General features: G+C 49.6%; 6 protein-coding genes across 6 annotated transcripts; 4 read left to right on the top strand and 2 right to left on the bottom strand.

The window, feature by feature from the left end:
- Window positions 1-143: 143 nt before the first annotated feature.
- Window positions 144-4,736, bottom strand: BU24DRAFT_399501 (P-loop containing nucleoside triphosphate hydrolase protein). Its single transcript, XM_033525411.1, has 12 exons — window positions 4,638-4,736; window positions 4,490-4,584; window positions 4,380-4,434; window positions 3,721-4,322; window positions 2,282-3,618; window positions 2,050-2,228; window positions 1,475-2,004; window positions 1,305-1,420; window positions 1,075-1,256; window positions 985-1,022; window positions 340-934; window positions 144-283 (listed from the first exon to the last, which is right to left on the bottom strand). The coding sequence occupies exons 1-12, from the start codon at window positions 4,695-4,697 to the stop codon at window positions 257-259; spliced, it is 3,816 nt and encodes a 1,271-aa protein (XP_033378625.1). The 5' UTR covers window positions 4,698-4,736; the 3' UTR covers window positions 144-256.
- Window positions 4,737-7,138: 2,402 nt separating this feature from the next.
- BU24DRAFT_466944 (uncharacterized protein) lies at window positions 7,139-8,090 on the top strand (the record flags this gene model as incomplete). The annotated part of the gene is made up of 3 exons (XM_033532407.1): window positions 7,139-7,318; window positions 7,379-7,794; window positions 7,850-8,090. 3 exons carry the CDS (start codon window positions 7,139-7,141, stop codon window positions 8,088-8,090), a joined length of 837 nt encoding a protein of 278 aa, XP_033378624.1.
- Window positions 8,091-8,764: 674 nt separating this feature from the next.
- On the top strand, window positions 8,765-9,169 carry BU24DRAFT_427414 (uncharacterized protein). The gene has a single exon (XM_033529223.1). The coding sequence runs from the start codon at window positions 8,992-8,994 to the stop codon at window positions 9,160-9,162; it is 171 nt and encodes a 56-aa protein (XP_033378623.1). The 5' UTR covers window positions 8,765-8,991; the 3' UTR covers window positions 9,163-9,169.
- Window positions 9,170-9,352: 183 nt separating this feature from the next.
- BU24DRAFT_427413 (uncharacterized protein) lies at window positions 9,353-14,933 on the top strand. The gene is made up of 4 exons (XM_033529222.1): window positions 9,353-9,664; window positions 9,885-10,314; window positions 10,379-14,279; window positions 14,337-14,933. Exons 1-4 carry the CDS (start codon window positions 9,588-9,590, stop codon window positions 14,666-14,668), a joined length of 4,740 nt encoding a protein of 1,579 aa, XP_033378622.1. The 5' UTR covers window positions 9,353-9,587; the 3' UTR covers window positions 14,669-14,933.
- On the bottom strand, window positions 14,794-15,869 carry BU24DRAFT_427412 (Spc24-domain-containing protein). The gene is made up of 3 exons (XM_033529221.1): window positions 15,705-15,869; window positions 15,245-15,636; window positions 14,794-15,186 (listed from the first exon to the last, which is right to left on the bottom strand). Exons 1-3 carry the CDS (start codon window positions 15,729-15,731, stop codon window positions 15,012-15,014), a joined length of 594 nt encoding a protein of 197 aa, XP_033378621.1. The 5' UTR covers window positions 15,732-15,869; the 3' UTR covers window positions 14,794-15,011.
- Window positions 15,870-16,005: 136 nt separating this feature from the next.
- Window positions 16,006-17,258, top strand: BU24DRAFT_55046 (mitochondrial fission 1 protein). Its single transcript, XM_033534381.1, has 3 exons — window positions 16,006-16,298; window positions 16,381-16,493; window positions 16,572-17,258. Exons 1-3 carry the CDS (start codon window positions 16,280-16,282, stop codon window positions 16,899-16,901), a joined length of 462 nt encoding a protein of 153 aa, XP_033378620.1. The 5' UTR covers window positions 16,006-16,279; the 3' UTR covers window positions 16,902-17,258.
- The last annotated feature ends 354 nt before the right edge of the window (window positions 17,259-17,612 follow it).

Here is a 17,612-nt window from a genome sequence, read left to right as displayed (position 1 = left end):
ACATTACATTTTATACGCCATTGAGTGTATATTGGAGCAGTTGGTGATACATGTTCAATGCATACATACGGAATCGGGTTGCGCCTTTCACATAGGAAGATGCCATTTTCAGGCACAATGAATGTATTACAAAAGATGCGATCCTATAAAGTCTAGTCTTAAGCGAATGAGAAGGGGATGTATATTAAAATAATATGAAATATAAGTAGAGTTGTGTCTACATCTGACACGGAAGACACAGTAGACAGTTGCTATCTCAACGGTCCAGAGCTTGTGCTTGACACTGCCATCAGCTGTTAGCAAAGAAATTGCGAGCGCCAGCCTAATTTTATCACATACCATTTGATAATAGATACCTTTCTTCTTGAGCAGGGACTGATGATCACCCTTCTCAAGAACTTTTCCGCTCCCTAAAACGAAAATCACATCCGCTTTCTGGATTGTAGCAAGCCGATGTGCAACGGCTAGAACCGTTCTTCCGCAGCCGCTTGCAGCACGCTCTATTGCAGTCTGTACCAGCTTCTCGCTCTCGCTGTCCAACGAACTCGTGGCCTCGTCAAGTAGAAGCAGTTGCGGTTTCCGTAGTAAAGCTCTTGCGAGCGAAACCCGTTGCTTCTGTCCCCCAGACAAGGACATGCCCTTGGGACCAAGGCGCGTATTGTACCCATCAGGTAGCGACGTTATGAATTCGTGTATTTGAGCGTCTGCGCAGGCTTGATAAATTTCTTCATCATTCGCTTCATCCACAGACAAAGCAACGTTGTCTCGGATAGTCCCTTCGTATAGGGTAGGCTCTTGTGACACAAGACTGATCTGCTTTCTGTATTCTGAAGTCTCAAGGGAAGTTATGTCCTGATCATTATAGTAGATATGACCAGACTGAGCGTCATAAAATCGTTCGAGTAGTGAGATCGTCGTCGACTTTCCACACCCACTAGCAATGGTCAGTACTAGCCTGATATCAAATATGAGGTGATTACTTACGAGGCACCAACGAGTGCGGCAAATTGTCCAGGTAATACCTATATAGAATGAGTCAAGCACATCGATAAATGAACAACCAATTTGACTGACCTTTAAATTCAAATTAGACAATACGGGCACCTCCCGCGACTTGTAGGTGAAGGAGACATTGCGAAACTCGACCCCAACGCCGGCTTCTGCTTCTGCAATTTCGTCATACTTCTTGTCTCCGGCATTGTTGACCACTCGCATGCTCAGTATTCGGTTCGCAGCACCACCTGCTTGTGCCAAATCTATTATTCTTAGAACTTGATATATGCCGATAATAGGGGTTTACTTACTAGGTGCGAACGAAAACCACATCCCTGCTGCAACAGCGCCCTGGACGATGGCCATATAGATCACAAAGAAATCCACAATGCCATATTCACGCGATGCCAGAAGAGTTCCACCATACCTAAGGCAATTAGCGGACCTGCATATACACGCAAATCTAGAGCGGTGAACATACCAAAATGCCAATGCCATGCATGCCATCTCGATACTGTCGGAGGCTGCAAAGACGATCGTTCCAAACTTAGCCTTGCCAAATGCTTTCTTCACATGATCGTCAAGCAACGCTTGGTATTTGTTCCCTATCATGTCTTCCATGATCAGAGAGAGAACAGTTCGAAAGGCCCCTACGGCCTCAGTGGCGAACTGCGAACTGTCTTCAAATACAGCTGCGGTCATCTTCTCAAACTTCATTTCGAGGCTGATTCGCAGATAGCCAGCAACTAATATTGGCGGAAGAGCACAGAAAAGCCCTACCAGCGAGAGTTTCCATCCGTAAACAAATGCAATTATAGTAGATCCGACAAGATTCACAACGGCGATGAATGCCATTGACATCTCGGTACTCATCAATTGCTGGATTTGCGTGGCGTCTGCACTCAGACGAGCGGTAAGGGAGCCTGGAGAGTGCCCTTCGGCGTCAAAAAACGGAATTCCCTTTCGCATCATGTTCTCTAAGTACTCTTGTCGATAATAGCGTGTAATCGCCTGTCACAGTTAGAAGGAAGCGTATGAATGGCCTAAATGGCTTACATTTGCAATGAGCTGCATCGTCCATCCGAGTGCAAAGTACGCCAAACCGACACCTGCAGCCTCCACACCGAACATACCGGCCCAGAAATTACCTTCCTTGATGAGCTTTTCGTTAGAGCCAACATAAGTGAAGACTTGTATCACATTGGCGAAAATGTAAGCTTGAAGTGGATAGACCGCTGACGTGACGTTAGCATCAATAATCTATATTCCAGGCTTTGGCGATCCTCACCTCCAGCTCCAAGGATGCCGACAACTGCGATCGTGTAGAGCAAAGTGTGATGTCGTTGTTCTGCTAGAAGGCGACCAAAACCACGAAGTAAGCCCTGGTCTTTATATTCTGGCTCGTCAATCTGAGCATGTATCTCTTCTTCAATTAGAGGCTTAGAAGGACGACTTTCTGTTGTTTTTATGATATGAATATCGCCACCATCTTCGGCCTCGACGGCTTCAGTTGCCAGTTCCTGGGCGTGGACCAGGCCGCGATAAATGCCATCTTCGATCTTGAGTAGATCATCGTGGCTTCCTTGCTCTTCTAATTTGCCTTTTCGCAGGACTATGATATTGTCTGCTCGTTTGATTGTAGAAAGACGGTGAGCAATTACAATGGTTGTACGGCCCTTGGAGACACGCTCAAGCGCCTTTTGAACGATGCGCTCGGTTCTGACATCAACAGCACTTGTGGCTTCGTCAAGAATCAGAACCGCCGGTTGTTTGATGATGCTGCGTGCAATTGCGATTCGTTGTCGCTGGCCACCAGACAACTTAATGCCGCTTTCACCCACCATAGTGTCGTAGCCTTTTGGTAGCTTCGCAATGAATTCGTCTGCATATGCTTCTTTGCAAGCCTCTTCTACCAACTTGAGTTTCTCTTCTCTTGATAAGCTCTGGTATCGGGTGCCACATAGTCCGAAAGAAACATTATTAAAAATGGTGTCGTTGAAAAGGAACGGTTCCTGTTGTACGAGGCCAATTTGAGACCTCCACCACTTCAGATCAATATCCAAGAGATCCCTTCCACCAACTCGGATCATGCCAGTGCAGGTATTGGGGCCCAAAACTTTTTCTTCGCCCTTGCTTTCAACCGCCTGGTCTGACGGATTGGACTTGTTGGATTTCTTGGATTTCTTGGACTTTCTCGATTTCTTGTGGCTGTCGTCTGGCTCTGGAATGTCATGGTCTACCACTTGCTTCTCGTTGACCTCTCTAGGGCTCCTGTGTGCAATTGTACCTGCAAGGTCATACCATCGCTGGAGAAGTCCCACAATAGTGCTCTTGCCGGAGCCGGATGGTCCCACTATTGCCGTGACTTTGCCGGCTTCGAAGCGGATATTAAGATCTTCAAGGACGTGGACGTCAGGCCTACTCGGGTATGAAAAGGAGATGTTCTCAAGATGAATATCGTCTTCGGAAGATACGTCGGGTTCTTTGAGCCCCTTTGTATCTTGAACCGATGCATCGATAGTTATGAATATCTCAGCTGCTGCTGCTGATGCTTTTATAACAGCGATGATAGGACTGGCTAATCTGCCAATGCTAAGAACAGCGAGCATGACAGAGAAAAGGACCCTGGAAAAGATTAGTCTCATTACACTCTGAGATAAGTGAAACATGTCCAGGAATGAGTTTGGCACGATGTCGTTCGTTGTTCGCTGGGAACTTTTCACTTACACAACGATCTGGCCGACATCATCAATATGGCCGCGTGTGTACTGTCTTATGCCAAACCAGAACGAAAGCCCGAAGATCCCATACGTGGCCATCATAGACGGTGCCATCATCAACCCCATGATTGGGCCTTTCTTCTGCTCAATCTGGACCGACTTATCTAGGAGAGCAGCGTGCTTCTTAGCGAGCCTATCCTCGGCTCCAAATGCCGCGACAACTCGTATAGACGAAAACATCTCGTATGCCAGTGCAGATGCTTCCTCCTGTATTGTCTCGGCCTTTTTGTGAAGTTTCGTAAACGGAGGAATGATCGCACCGTAAACTATCAGTATGAATGGCAGGGACGCGCTAGCTACCAAGGTGAGAAGCCAGCTCTTGATGAACGACACAACGTAGAGACCGATGACGAATGTTAGAGACTGGAAGAGCATGGCGAAGTGCTGCGAGATGGCAAGCTGAATAGTATTTGAGGATGTGGTGATTCGTGTAGAAATTTTGCCGGGAGATATCGTATCGATCGTACTGACTGGTTGCATGAACGTAGCTCGTAGGTAAGCCAACCTTAAAGCAGCTGATATGCGCAATCCACTGATTCGAATCGTGAGCTATCATGGACATTAGTACCCAGGTATGCATGAGATGGGACGATGGCATGTATATACCATTGAGATATACGATAAGGCAAACTTTGCAATGAAGATGTACACAAGGTATAGTCTGGTCCTGGAATGAGAAAAGCGGTCATGATATGTCTGTACTGGAATGTACGCACGAGTTCTTGTTCACTGATGCCTGAAACTGTTGCTTCGTAATTGTGGTGTTTTCTGCGAAATAGCCAGTAAAGTCGCCGACGAGCTCCCCTGTCAACTGTTAGACGGAAGTACTGGGTGAGTTTATGGTAGGTCAGACATGCCGAAAACAATGTTTAGAAGTGGGAATGCCATGCCTGCACCGACGGATGTGATGCAGGACGTAACCATCAAGAACACATCGAATGATGTACCATAGCTGAGTACGCGCTGCGGGAAAGGTCAATGATCTGCCAACGAAGCAAGGAATTTTGATCCTACAAAATAGTTTCCAAGGCCAGAAGGGGATTTGGGCGGTTTTTCGTCTTTTTCAGATATGGTACGCTGCTCTATGCTTGGCTTCACTGCAGGCCCATCGTCTGACCCAACAACTTCGGCCAACATTATGGTCTGCTCTGCAGCATCCGGTGATACTGCAGCAGCAGTGGCATTGACATTGGCTGCTGTGGCTTTATTCGACACTGCCATTTGATATAAATCAATAGAAGAGGTGATTGAGAAATATGTATAATAGAAGATGAACGCGAGAAAGTGGTGACGAGTCTGCTTCCCATCACCAAGAAACAATTATCGAAAGGACAATGATGGAGGAAGATGGATTCGCTACCTTAAATGAAAATAACAATGAGTGATGATGTCCGTTTAGATAGGAAGCGCCTGGTAAGGCAGAGTGAGGATCGGTTGGAGTCTGACAATGATGAGTGTGTGATTCGCCTTTCTTATGTCCTAATGCCTGCCTGGCAGTTGATGATGAGTAGTGCACCTCTCATAGGTTACCACAATGTCTGTTAGGCGAGCGCACCCCAGTCAAGGCGGAGAAAGGAAAACGCTAGAGCGCTGCCTGGCCATGGCTCCCATCCGGAACGATGAAGAAAGTGCGAGATCGCTGAGCTGGTAATTATGGAGCGTAGCAAACGTCTGCATTTGCCACGGGGGTTTTCTCCTGTGTAAATGAATCTCGCATTTCGGGTGCGGTGCGAGGCTAACCAATTGGAGCGTGGAGTACGAGACAGACAAGCCGATAGAGATCTACATATGTACAGTTGAATCATGCTACAAATGATTATGGTCGTTGCAGGTACTGACCCGTTGCCAGCCAATATCTTACACAGTACGGTATTGTCTTTTGGAAAGCGTTTTGCCAAAAAAAAAAAGGGGGTAAAGAGCGTAGTTGCTCTGAAAGCGTTATGATCATCAATTACATTGTTTGCTCAAATGTGTATCTACCTAGGTACCTAGGGTTGTAACCGTGTACAAGTACTCTGTACGGAGCAGACGATACGAGGTACGAGGTACCTACTGACGGTATCACTGTATTGTATGTAGGTGATCTGCACTAGTTGCCCAAACTCGCAGGAACTCGACAAATCAGGGCTAGCGGTGTTGTAGAGGTAGGAGTTAGTTGTAATTGGCTGTAACACCCAGTAACAGAAAGGTACAAGTACAGTACGCACATGAGTTTAAACTGCGAGTTTTAGCGTGGTGGGGCAGTCCACTCCAACGGATCAAGCATAAATCAACTGTAACTACTCATAAGCACGCGTGACACGGTAATTATACTCGTAGGTACCTAGGTCCCTGGGTAGTTATGGTATTCAAAGGCAACAAGACCTCAAGGGGGAAATATTTCAATGTCTTCTTGACATCCTATCTACTTGTTTGATTCTCATTCAGTCATATAACATTCCAGTTCTAATGGATAATAAATGCCTGCATGATACCTGCGTTGCCTGCCTACCTAGGTACTTGGGCGGTCGGATGGACGCCCATATGACAAAGCTTGGCCCGTGATTTGTCCCTATTGGGTGAATAGCCAACAACTACGAAGCAACAGATGGAATATGATTTTCTAAATTCATTCACGCATCGATGCCGTCATTTTGCAAGTAAGTTGGAAGTATAAGTACGGAATATCTAATTCTACAATCCGTCTACCCAGCTCATGGTGGAGGGATCAAACCCAATTCACAAGGTTAATTCTTGTGTGAGTCGGCACTCTCGCCGCATGCCATGTGCTATGCTACCTCGTAGTAAGGCATGTTCACAGAGCCACTTCGTCATATGGACTGTTCGTCATCCTCGCACTTCAATGACGAGTCAACCGAGCCAGCGAAGAAATCAAGAATCAATGTGAATACGCCGCTCGTGGAATGGTGTGGCGGTGCACTAGTCACCACGCAAGCTGCCACTCAGCCACAAACGTTGTATGTTCCTACTCACTCAGGTACACACAGTAGAGGTATGTATAAGCAGCTTCGAGCTTTATCCATGTATGAACGGGTCTATATCTCTCTCTACACCTGCTTGGAGTCATCTAAAGGTTACGATCAGCTACCTACCTCCGTCTAGTCATTTGCTGACGCCGTCGGCATCAGCTCTGCCCGAGTGCTCATTTAAAGACGCGTGTGATCCCCTCGAGAGTAGCTGAACCTTGAACCAACCACCCGCCCCTCCCCCACCTTTCCGCGCGCGCTTCAATCTACGGAACACTGTGAGCGAAGACGTCAACCACGCCGCACAATACATACGTCCTTCTCCTTACCTCTCCCTCTTCCTTATTCTTACGCTTGCGAATACTCTCTTGGATAATTTCGAGCGAATTCTGACCCATAATGTCCAACAACGACTACTACGGAGGTGGCCAAGGTGGAGGCTATAATCAGCCTCCACAGCAAGGCTACGATGGAGGTTACAATCAATACCCACCACAGCACTCGCAGCAGCCTCAGTACGGCCAACAATACGGCCAAGATTCTTATGGAAACCAGGGTCATAGCCCTTTACCCCAACATGTGAGCTGCCTGTTAGCGACACTGATACACTTGGGAAAGTATTGACCTTTGTACAAGCAGGATCCTTACGGAGCTCCTACGAACCACTCATACCAGAGCCCTCCTCCACAACAGCAATCCTATGGTGCACCCCCACCAAACAACTTCGATCAGGGCTACAACCAAGGATACGGTGACCAAAATCGTGGCCATTCCCCCTACCCCCCCTCAAACCAAGGTTATGGCGCACCGCCTCAGTCAGGCTATGACAATCAGGGGCACCAGCAGAACCCGCAGCATGGCCAGTACGATCAGCCTGGCGCACCCGGAGGCCCTGGAGGACCTGCTGACGGCGAGAGAGGTCTCGGATCTACCTTGATCGGAGGAGCTGCTGGAGCGTTTGCGGGCAACAAACTCGGTGGAGGTGCACTGGGTACCATCGGAGGCCTCGTGGCAGGTGCCATTGGCGCCAACGTGCTGTCCGACAAACACGACAAGTAAGTGGGGATACGAACTTCACTTCGATCATCTATACTAATGATGTGGTAATAGAAAGAAAGAGAAGAAAAAACACAAGCACAAGCATAGCAGCAGCCATGGTAGCTCTCATCATGGAAGTTCTCACCATAGCTCTTCTCATCATGGCTCTTCTTACGCTGGTTCTGCAGCTGGATTGGGGGGACTCTACGCTGGAAGCCATCACGGCAGCCACGGAAGCGGACACAAGAAAAAGCACCACAGGTCACGCAGTCGGGGCAAGAGTAGCTCGTCGAGCAGCAGCGATTCTGACTAAACGCTCATCATTGCGGATACTCTGGGCTAGGCGCTTTGAACACTTTCTTTCTCTTCTAGATATGACCGATCCTAGGTTTTACGAGACAACTTTCCTATAGCAGCATGCACCTTCATGATATCAACTGCGTACGTCTTTGAACTTCCTATTCCTGCAGTTCATGCAAGCTCCATTGCCTGATTCGTCATTGATTCTCGTTGCCACTGTCGTAAGGGTTCTCGTCGTAAGCGCGCATATAAGCTAGATGCGAATGCGCAACAGACGGAACGCGCAGCACCCTAGCGCGGCTCTATACATGCCACTTATGCTTTCTTGAAAGTCCTCAGAGGTTGATGATATCTTCCGAGGGGTTGATTGAATATCCGCGTAACAGGCGTTCGACAGACGTTCGACCTGATCCTGTTGCCAGTTTCTTTGGATGACACCAGTTCAAACAATTCTTGTGAGTTTGCTATGGAACTTCTCAAGAGAAAAGCTAGAAGGAAGAGTAGAGGTCATTTGCGTGCAAATAGCAGACGAGCAAACTGTCTCAAGTAACGGATACTAGATCTTGCGGCCGACGACCAAATGCACTCCAGCAAGTTCTTACATGCGGACAAAAGCTAGGAGATGTGCAAGCTGCATACTCTGTTCTATCCCAGGCCTTCTGTCATAGGGCATGCAGTAAAGTGTCCCGCATCACAGTGACGCTGTTCTTATGTTTGCGATCACTGACTACCTTGCAGAAAGTGTGATGATCGGTGTCTGAAGAAGAACTCCATTTCATCGAAGACGACATGAAAGATGTCTATAATGATCCGGGAGCGTGCTTTTAGCTTTGTAGATACGTATTTGGCACCACTGTGCATATTCGAATTTACCCTGCAATAGAGAGGTGGGAGGAACTCATGAGATACCTCGTATGTCTCAGAACACAAAAAGATCCAAGATTAATCACGAAGAGGGACGCAATGTACTTGTATGTCGGCCGTGGGAGATGAGCCATAGGCGCGAACGATGGGTGATCTACTACGAAGGCGGTGATCTACTAACAAACGACGGTACCTTGTATTGTAAAATCATATTCTTTTGAGATGAACTTTGTTCGAATACTTTGTATTGGACGCATTTCCACGAAAAAATGCGTTGTCGTGTGCGACAAGCGTGCCAATCGCCTCACACGTGATATTGTTTTTCAACGGCGGTTACCTAAGCCAGAAACGCACTAGGCGCTCTAGGGCAGACACACATAGCGAAAGCGTTGCATCGATTGATGAGACCTCTCGTCGTTTCTACTCGACTACACTCCGTACAACGACCGACTCGCGCGCGCCGAATATCCTCTGTTCACTCCAAATACGATCGAACTCGAAATTTCGTCCTTCTTTCTGGACTACTCCCTGGTCATACTATTTCGCCACTTTAGTCGCAAGTCCCGCTTTCATCACCGTCCCAAAACTTCTTTGGCTTCGAACTGCTCGCTCTCCATTGCTTGAGAATCACTTTACTGTTCCAGCCATGGCCCCTACCTTTGCTTCAGCAGCAGCCGGCAGCGGCAATTCCAACTCATCACGGGCAGAGGCGACCGGCGACTGGTAAGTATACGCTCATCGCTGCATGCAATTTCTCATTCATCGCAACTCGCAAACTATCATCTGTCTTGCCGCAATATCGCGGGGCATGCCTATTTTGCCAGAGATTTCATGCCATTGCTCCTTTTCCCACATATGCCACAGATCTCTGACTTTCCTCGCTTGCTTTCATCACCACACCCTCCCCCTCATTTGTGGCATCCAATAACCTATATCTCAATAGGGCACGACGCGCAAACGGTGCCACGCAAACTTTTCGTCGTCCGTCACATGCACCCTCCCTTTCCGGCTCAACCCAAGCAAACCCTCGAGACGTCAGCGGCGCGACGCCCAACCCTTCGACAAACCCTGGAGTCTATGTTCCACCACATGCTCAGTCCGGTCGAAATGGAAGCTCCATCGAGGGGCGGTACTCAAGAGATCAACTTCTACACCTCTACCATAAACAGCTCGACTCGGAAAGTATCAAGGAGGGCTTGTCTGAGCTTTTTGTTGGAGCATGGGAACCTCACATTTCGAATGGCACCTCGACCGCTACCTGGGGTCGGCGAGATGAAGGTACCCAGGGCCAGAGTGGGGTGGATATATGCTGGGACCGCGAGGGGAACGTACTTCCTCTCAGCTTGACCGAGTTGACTGAGGAAGAGAGGGAGGTATGTAGTCGGCCCAGAGTTCATCGTGTTTTTTGTCTACAGATAACTAACCTTTTTTCTCCAGAGCTTTACCACTTCAGTCAATTCGCCGTTGAAGCCACCAGTCCAGAATGCCAACAAAGAAGGCACACCAAAAGACGGCCTCTCCCTTCGTAAGACCTCGATATCTCAAGGCGGTGGCACGCCATATGGCTTATCCTCGCCCACAACCACGCGGCCGGGTACCCGTCGCCGTGACACGAGCGATGCATATCCGTTCCCTTCTAATATCTTGTCATCGCCCGCTACATCTAGATTTTCTCGAGAGGATGCAAGTGCTGTGGCGCCACCGCCCGCTCTAGTACGTCGGAGGACAGATTTCAAGGATCAGGTTCCTGGTGGGCCGTCCGAGGAACAAGAGAAGGATAAGGGTACGGCTGAAAACGCTGGACCTTTCGGTTCCCTGAAGCGTACGACAACTGCTCCCTTTGGTTCCAATGGAGGAACAAACCCTCCTTCGCCGTGGTCCGCGACTCCTTCAGGAGGCTTTGGTGCATTCGGCAACTTTGCCATCCCACAATCTGACAAGAAGACTGGTTTTGGCAGTGTTCGTGGCGAAAGCCGCTTCAAAGGTCTTATGAGCAAAGGTAGCACTGAGGACTTCGACAAAAGTACAAAGGAGAAAGCGTCACTGGGCAATTTGGGCAAGGTAGCCGAGACCGAATCTTCCAAAACTGGGTCGTGGATGGAAGCCCGTTCTAATCGACCTACAAGTAATGATACGGATCCGTTTCCTGACCAGGACCAGCCTTCCGGGAGTGCCATTCTTGGGGGCGGCCAGGATGCCAGCCCCCCTCGTCAAAATGTTTCCAACACCTTCTCCACTCCCCTCAAACATTCCCAGCGCGATGATGGGTTCTCGGCATTCGGCATGACGGCTGATAACACTGGATTGCGTGATATTTTCCACGGGAGGGATAATTTTCAGCAAGGACCACCCCATCGTACTGGCGAAGAACCAATGAGTCCCACAGATACGAATCCATATCAGAGCCCAGATCATGCCCGCGGGGATCATGGCGATGGCGACTCTGAATTATCTGACGTACCAAACACTCACTACCCTGGAATGGGCGTATTCCCTATTGACACATCGGTCGGTTCCGGAATCCAACCTACAGGTTTTGGTGGTTTGGGGGGATTAGGACGTGCCCCTCAACCATTCGAAGTAGCTGCAAGTGACCGGAGTCAAACCTCAAGCGTGGGGCCCTCACGTGGATTTCCAGCACTCCCCGGTCTGGGGGGTCTTCCTGGACTAGGTGGCGCGTCGACGTGGACGTCCGCTCCGCAGCAGCAAACCATTGGCACTCCGGTACGAGAACGACCATTCGGTGGAGGGTTTGACAACGCCTTTGGCTCTGTAGGCGGTGAGATGCATTCCCCTAGCTTGGCGGGTCTGGGAAGCAGTTCACTCTTCGGCGGTGGACCCGCAATGGGAGGCACTGGAACATTAGGACGTAGTAGGCTGGGTTCCTTGTTTCCTCCTGCCATGCAAGAGCAGATGCGTGAGCGACAATCCATTGATATGGGCTCAAACCCGGGCGAAACCCAGCAACGAACTGGAACATTCGGAAGGAATGCGTTTGGAGCTCAAGCACCAGGCAGTAACATACCGAACCGAGATACTGATAGTCCGCTTCGTCGGGGATTGTTCGATGTATTCGGACCGCCTCCTAGTGCAGGTGATGATGCTCGCCGAGACACACCCGAACCCATCGGATCTTCATTTGGACATGGAGTTGCTGCTTCGTCGACTGGACAAGCCGATAACAGTCAAGGGAGGACCTCGTCCACGCAACCGACGAATGTTAGCAGCCCAGCTTCGAGCCAGCCCCCTGCCCCTCAGCAACGAACGATGGTGATGCCTGACCGCATGCGATGGATCTATCGTGATCCTCTAGGGCAGACGCAAGGCCCCTTTTCCGGCCTTGAGATGCATGATTGGTACAAGGCTGGCTTTTTCTCCCCAGAGTTACTCGTTAAAAAACAGGAGGATCCAGAGTATGAGCCTCTCGCTCAACTCATACGACGAATTGGTAACTCCCGTGAGCCCTTCCTGGTTCCACAAATTGGTATCCCTCATGGCCCACCTACAACGCAAACAGGAAACGCCTGGGCTGGCGTCCCTGGCCCTACCACTGCCGCTCAGCCACCATTCGCAAATAGCTTCCCAAGTTTTGGCACGACTCTAACGGCCGAGCAACAGAATGCCCTCGAGCGTAGAAAGCAAGAGGAGCAATATCTCATGGCTCGTCAGAAGGAACATCTTGCTGCACAGCAGCAAGCTCTTGCGAAGCAGGCTACTATCGGTCTGGGCAATCATGGCATTCTTCCGCATCAGCTCCACCATCATTCCAGTGCACACAGCCTTCATAGCCAGCCCAGTTATGGCAGCATCACTTCTCCAGGAGGTTATCAACCATCTCCTACTCAAGGTCCTTTGACAGGTGGAGCAGCATCTGTTCCAGGTCTGTTCGATAATGCATTTCGATCTGGACCAGTGCCAGGACTTGGACCAATCGGACCAGGCTCAGACTTACTTGGGAATATCAGAGAAGAAGACTTACCTACTGTTATGGACCGTCTAAACCTTGGTCGCTCCGGTCAATCTTCGTTCGGGGCCACTAATGTCCCCTTCGGATCGCAGCAGGCTGACTCAAACACACATGCCCAGCAAGTCGTTGCTATGCTAAACGATCGAGCGAGATTGCAACGCGAGCAAGCTGAACACGATGCAGGCCAACAGAACTCACAGAGCGAGCAACAGGCTGCCCAGGCATCTGCGGAGCGTTTGCAACAATTCCAAGACCTTCGCGTTCAAACAGACCTGGGATCGACCTCTTTGACCCATCAGGAAGAGACCACGACCGAGAAGAGCCCAATCCATGAGCACCAGGAATCTGGATTAGATCACCAAGGAACATTCGCAGAGGTCCCCTCGCAAGCATCCGCCTTGCCCAAGGGTGATACTGCCCAGAAACACGAACCTCTTTCGTTGACCGAACAAGTCCAAAAGGCAGCATCCGCAAAACAGTCACCTGCACCCCAGTCGCCGTGGGCAAAGGTAGATACCAGCATCCACCCCTTCCCTCCCCCGCCTTCGCAATCTCCGCTGCCTGCTCCAGCTGCTCAGCGTAAGCCGATCGTCGCGGACAGCCTTCATCCTGAGCCGAGATCGCGCTCTGAAACGCCATCCGCCGATACACCAAATGCTTCTCTTGCACCATGGGCCAAGGAGCCCACTGAAGCTTCCAAAGGTCCATCACTCAAAGAGATTCAGGAGGCAGAGGCTCGCAAAGCTGCCGAAAGGGAGGCCATCGCTGCTGCTGCTCGTCGCGAGGCAATGGAGAGGGAGTTGCTTGCTCAAGCCCAGTCGCCAGCGGCACAGCCCGGCCTTCCATCAACTTCCAATTGGGCGAGCAGCGCTTCACCCATCACTCCTGGAGCAAGTGGTCAATCTGCCTGGAGTAAGCCAACAGTAGGCAAGGCGAACATCCCATCCAACACAGGCACAAAGAAAACCTTGCAACAAATCCAGAAAGAAGAGGAGGCACGTAAGCAGCGCCAGGTAGCCAGTGCAGTCGCAAGTGCCGCGGCATTTGGTGTCGCGACCCAACCTCTTGCTTCTGGGAAGCGCTACGCTGATCTTGCAAGTAAACAAGCATTAACGCCTCCTATCACTGGCGGTGGAGCCTGGACTACAGTGGGAGCTAGCGGAAAGGTTAAAACCCCTGCAGGAACTCCCGCACTGGCCCCTCCAGCTCTACGCTCTGCTAGCAGTGGTGTAGTGCCAGTCGTCGCGAAGAAACCTACTGTTACTCGCACTGCTACAACGAGTGGCCAGCTAGCCAAGGCGAATGCGGAGGACGAGTTCCGCAAATGGGCTGTTGGCGAACTTCGCCCAGATCTGAACAAGAGCATCAATGGTAAGTGTCTTTGTTTTGCAGTCATCTGCGGTTTTAATCAATAGCTGACTTGCATAGCTGATGAGTTCGTCGCTTCTTTGTTGAGCTTCCCGCCTGATATCGAACTCTTGACTGAATCTGTGCATTCGGCTTCCAACACTCTTGATTCCCGCCACTTTGCTGAAGAATTTCTTCGCCGTCGCAAGCTAGCTGACAAGGGCATTTTCGACAACTCAGGCACTGCAAGCCCCGCTGAAATCAAAGCAGGAGGTGGGGGTTGGAGCGAGGTTGCGAAGAAAGGCGGACCGAGCGTGCAGCAGCAGCTGATGCAACAACAGCAACCACAGAGCGTACTTGATACCGGGAATTTCAAGGTTGTCGCAGCCAAAAAGAAGAATGGAAAACGCTAGGCATCTAGGCGACTACGGTGTAAGGGCGGATATTTTCAAAGTGCCTTTGGTTCTGGGCTGCGGATTGTATGGCCTTTGATACAATGGGTTTAATGCACGTGCTTGCTGAACATGGTCATTTCAAGGATCAGGACAAAAGAAGTCTGCGTTCACTCTGTAACTACTATAAGGGCTAATACCACACCGTTGACCTCCAAACAACCTATGCCTTTTAGCCCAAGACGCCTAAGGGTAGAAAGCAACAGTTAAGGTATCATTCATAAAAAAACATGTATACATGAACATCTGACAGTCTCACTGAACTGTGACTCCTAATACGCCAAAGACCCACCCAAAGCATAATCTACATGGTCCGCCAGAAGTAATTTGTGTAGAAATTTCGCGAAAATTTGGGATCGATCGTTACGACGTGAACATCGCCCTTAGCCGTGTTCCGGATGACGGCTTTGTTGTAGATGCCCGAAGTAGGATCAGCCTCTACGTCGATTCCAAGAGAGCGGTACACCTTGAGCTTCAACCTACGCACAATTGATCAGTCGTGGATACGTGCCTGGGAAAGATACGGTTGATACATACACAGTAGCGTCCTCGTTGGCAGGCTTTTCTCTCTCGCCTCCTTCGATTCCCTCCTCCTCCAGATCACCTAGAATACCACCTAGTCGTTCCAATTCGCTCTGAAGGCGTTCGCCCTCGATCTCCAGATCGCTGGCCTGCTTCGCAATCTTGAACTTCTCTGTGTCTAAACGCAGGATCTCGCTCGCATGTGTGGTGGGATTGTGTTGGGATAGCGTGTGGTTGTGTTGCGATGAAAGTGTTTGGTGCGTGCGGTTGAGTTTGGTGAGGGTAGATTGCAGTGATGAGAGGTGCTGGTGCCGGAACTGCGATAGAGTGGAAAGGGAGTCAGATATCCGTAACAGGCAGTCACGGTCTTTATCGTATTTGAAGTTCTTCGTGCATTGTGAGATGAGCTTGTAGATGTTAGTACAACCACCGAAAGACCGATATACATTGCGCTGTTCGTGAGCTTGTCTCTTACCGCAGCGGGGTCCTCGTCGAGTAGCATGGTGGAAATCTCGGACTGTTGTATATATCTGATTGTCCAAATTTGTTGTATAGAGATCAAACAGTCACTTCAATACTGTGCGTGCCGGGAGAGGGGGGGTCGTGTAGTTGAGTTGAATGTCAGTGTCCGTTGGTGTTGGTATTGGTGTTGAATGTTGATGGTGATGGCTATTGTTGTTTTGGATGGTCCGAGCGTGCACACATGGCAACGGAGTGGATGTGTGGCTGAGTGGCTGTGCGATCTGGTTGTGGCGAATATTCTTCCGGGCAGCTAGTTAGCTCTCTGGTGATGCGCTTGAGACCTGACAACCTCGTTAACTTTTTAGTGTGTACGTCACTTGCCCACGTCTTGAGACCAGTGAGACGACCTCCTAGAATCATATCTATAGGAGTACTTTGTCTCTGGCTCTATCAGTTATAGGCCACGGAAGTCTCCCAGACATACAGACCGCACACACACACATACACAGGCAGGGTGCATCCACTTTCCTCAACCTCCACCGCCACCCTTCATCACTGTTTTGATCTGCCTAAACACGACCATTGACCATGACATCCTCATTACCCTGTAAGTCAATTCCGGGGTTGCACTATGACTCCTTCCTTGAAATCATGATAGAATCAGTTAACTGACGTCCTTTCACGTGTAGATGCGGCCGACGTTGAGAGTCCACTGAAGCCAGATGAACTCCAAGTTCTACGAGCGCAATTCGAAAAAGAAGGAGAATACGTTGGACTACAAACAAAGTTTAACTATGCTTGGGTATGATGTTACTGCACCCTATCGAAGTGTGCAGATATTGCATCGCGCGCTCACTTTATACTGACGCTGTCTTTGTAGGGTCTCATAAAATCGAATCATCGCGCGGAGCAGCAAGAAGGTGTTCGCCTACTTTCCGAAATCTTCCGCAACTCCCGTGAACGGCGGCGAGAGTGCCTCTACTATCTTGCACTGGGCAATTACAAGCTAGGGAATTACGCTGAAGCACGGCGGTACAACGAATTGCTCTTGGAGTTGGAGCCTGCGAACTTGCAAGCAGGAAGCCTGAAGAATCTCATTGACGAGAAGGTCGCAAAGGAGGGCTTGGTGGGCGTGGCGATTGTGGGCGGCCTGGCAGTTGCAGCTGGTATCGTGGGTAGTATCCTTTTCAAAGGTGCAAGAAGGAGGTAAGAAGAAGGCACGGCTTTGTGGAGAGTGTTTTACAACAGGAGATTTCATCTTATGTTGCATGGAATGGCGATGCGAAATGCTTTCCTGTAATGATGTGAAGGTATGGGTTTGTGCAAAGGCGTCACATGGTGTGTATATATTGCTGGCATGTATTGACTCGAAGTCTTCCACTCCACCAGCTCTGTCTGTACGTTTGTATTCGAGCTCCCGCGACGAGCCAGTGCTGAAGACCATAAGTATCTGAATGCGGGTGGGTGTTGTGACTGTATCCTCCCAATCATGTGGCGGGGTCTCATAATTGGCCTAGTCAGAAGACAGGCAAACAGCATGCCACTTTGCTCGTTACTGCTTTATTTCTTTTATAAGCAGTGCATGTAGCAAGAGATACATGTATCACGACGAGATGTCTGAGCTGGCTTGAAGAGTGACACGCTGCATACCCCCACCTGCCCACCCCACCGCTGCCTTGTAACGACAAGAAATGTTTGCTTTTCCCTTTCTTTCTAAACATGTCTGTTACACAAAAGAGGAGTAGCATAACCGGCACAGAACAATTATCGTATCTTGCCTAGATAACGTAGCTGCCTGTCTCTCTCTCTCTCTTTATCCCTCTCTCCATCTGCATTATCAGTCACTCTGATAATAGATAGATTGGTTGATTGTCTGTCTATCAGCACGTCCTCGCTATTAAGTCGTCGGCCATTTGTCTCC

This window comes from Aaosphaeria arxii (genome assembly GCF_010015735.1).
Source record: "Aaosphaeria arxii CBS 175.79 unplaced genomic scaffold BU24scaffold_11, whole genome shotgun sequence".
Lineage (NCBI taxonomy): Eukaryota > Fungi > Ascomycota > Dothideomycetes > Pleosporales > Aaosphaeria > Aaosphaeria arxii.
Note: the sequence above shows the minus strand (reverse complement) of the source record. Positions and strands in the feature narration are given on the sequence as shown.

Bases quoted from the DNA above. Each gene is read 5' to 3' on its own strand.
- BU24DRAFT_399501 (XM_033525411.1), bottom strand. From the start codon at position 4,697: ATGGTTACGTCCTGCATCACATCCGTCGGTGCAGGCATGGCATTCCCA. The intron at 4,435-4,489 runs GTGCGTACATTC...TTCCAGGACCAG, and splicing joins GCATCAGTGAACAAGAACTC to ACTATACCTTGTGTACATCT. The intron at 1,421-1,474 runs GTATGTTCACCG...TAATTGCCTTAG, and splicing joins TGCATGGCATTGGCATTTTG to GTATGGTGGAACTCTTCTGG.
- BU24DRAFT_427414 (XM_033529223.1), top strand. From the start codon at position 8,992: ATGTCTCAGAACACAAAAAGATCCAAGATTAATCACGAAGAGGGACGC.
- BU24DRAFT_427413 (XM_033529222.1), top strand. From the start codon at position 9,588: ATGGCCCCTACCTTTGCTTCAGCAGCAGCCGGCAGCGGCAATTCCAAC. The intron at 10,315-10,378 runs GTATGTAGTCGG...TTTTTTCTCCAG, and splicing joins TGACTGAGGAAGAGAGGGAG to AGCTTTACCACTTCAGTCAA. The intron at 14,280-14,336 runs GTAAGTGTCTTT...TGACTTGCATAG, and splicing joins TCTGAACAAGAGCATCAATG to CTGATGAGTTCGTCGCTTCT.
- BU24DRAFT_55046 (XM_033534381.1), top strand. The intron at 16,494-16,571 runs GTATGATGTTAC...CTGTCTTTGTAG, and splicing joins CAAAGTTTAACTATGCTTGG to GGTCTCATAAAATCGAATCA.
- BU24DRAFT_427412 (XM_033529221.1), bottom strand. From the start codon at position 15,731: ATGCTACTCGACGAGGACCCCGCTGCG. The intron at 15,637-15,704 runs GTAAGAGACAAG...AACATCTACAAG, and splicing joins TCGACGAGGACCCCGCTGCG to CTCATCTCACAATGCACGAA. The intron at 15,187-15,244 runs GTATGTATCAAC...AATTGTGCGTAG, and splicing joins GCCAACGAGGACGCTACTGT to GTTGAAGCTCAAGGTGTACC.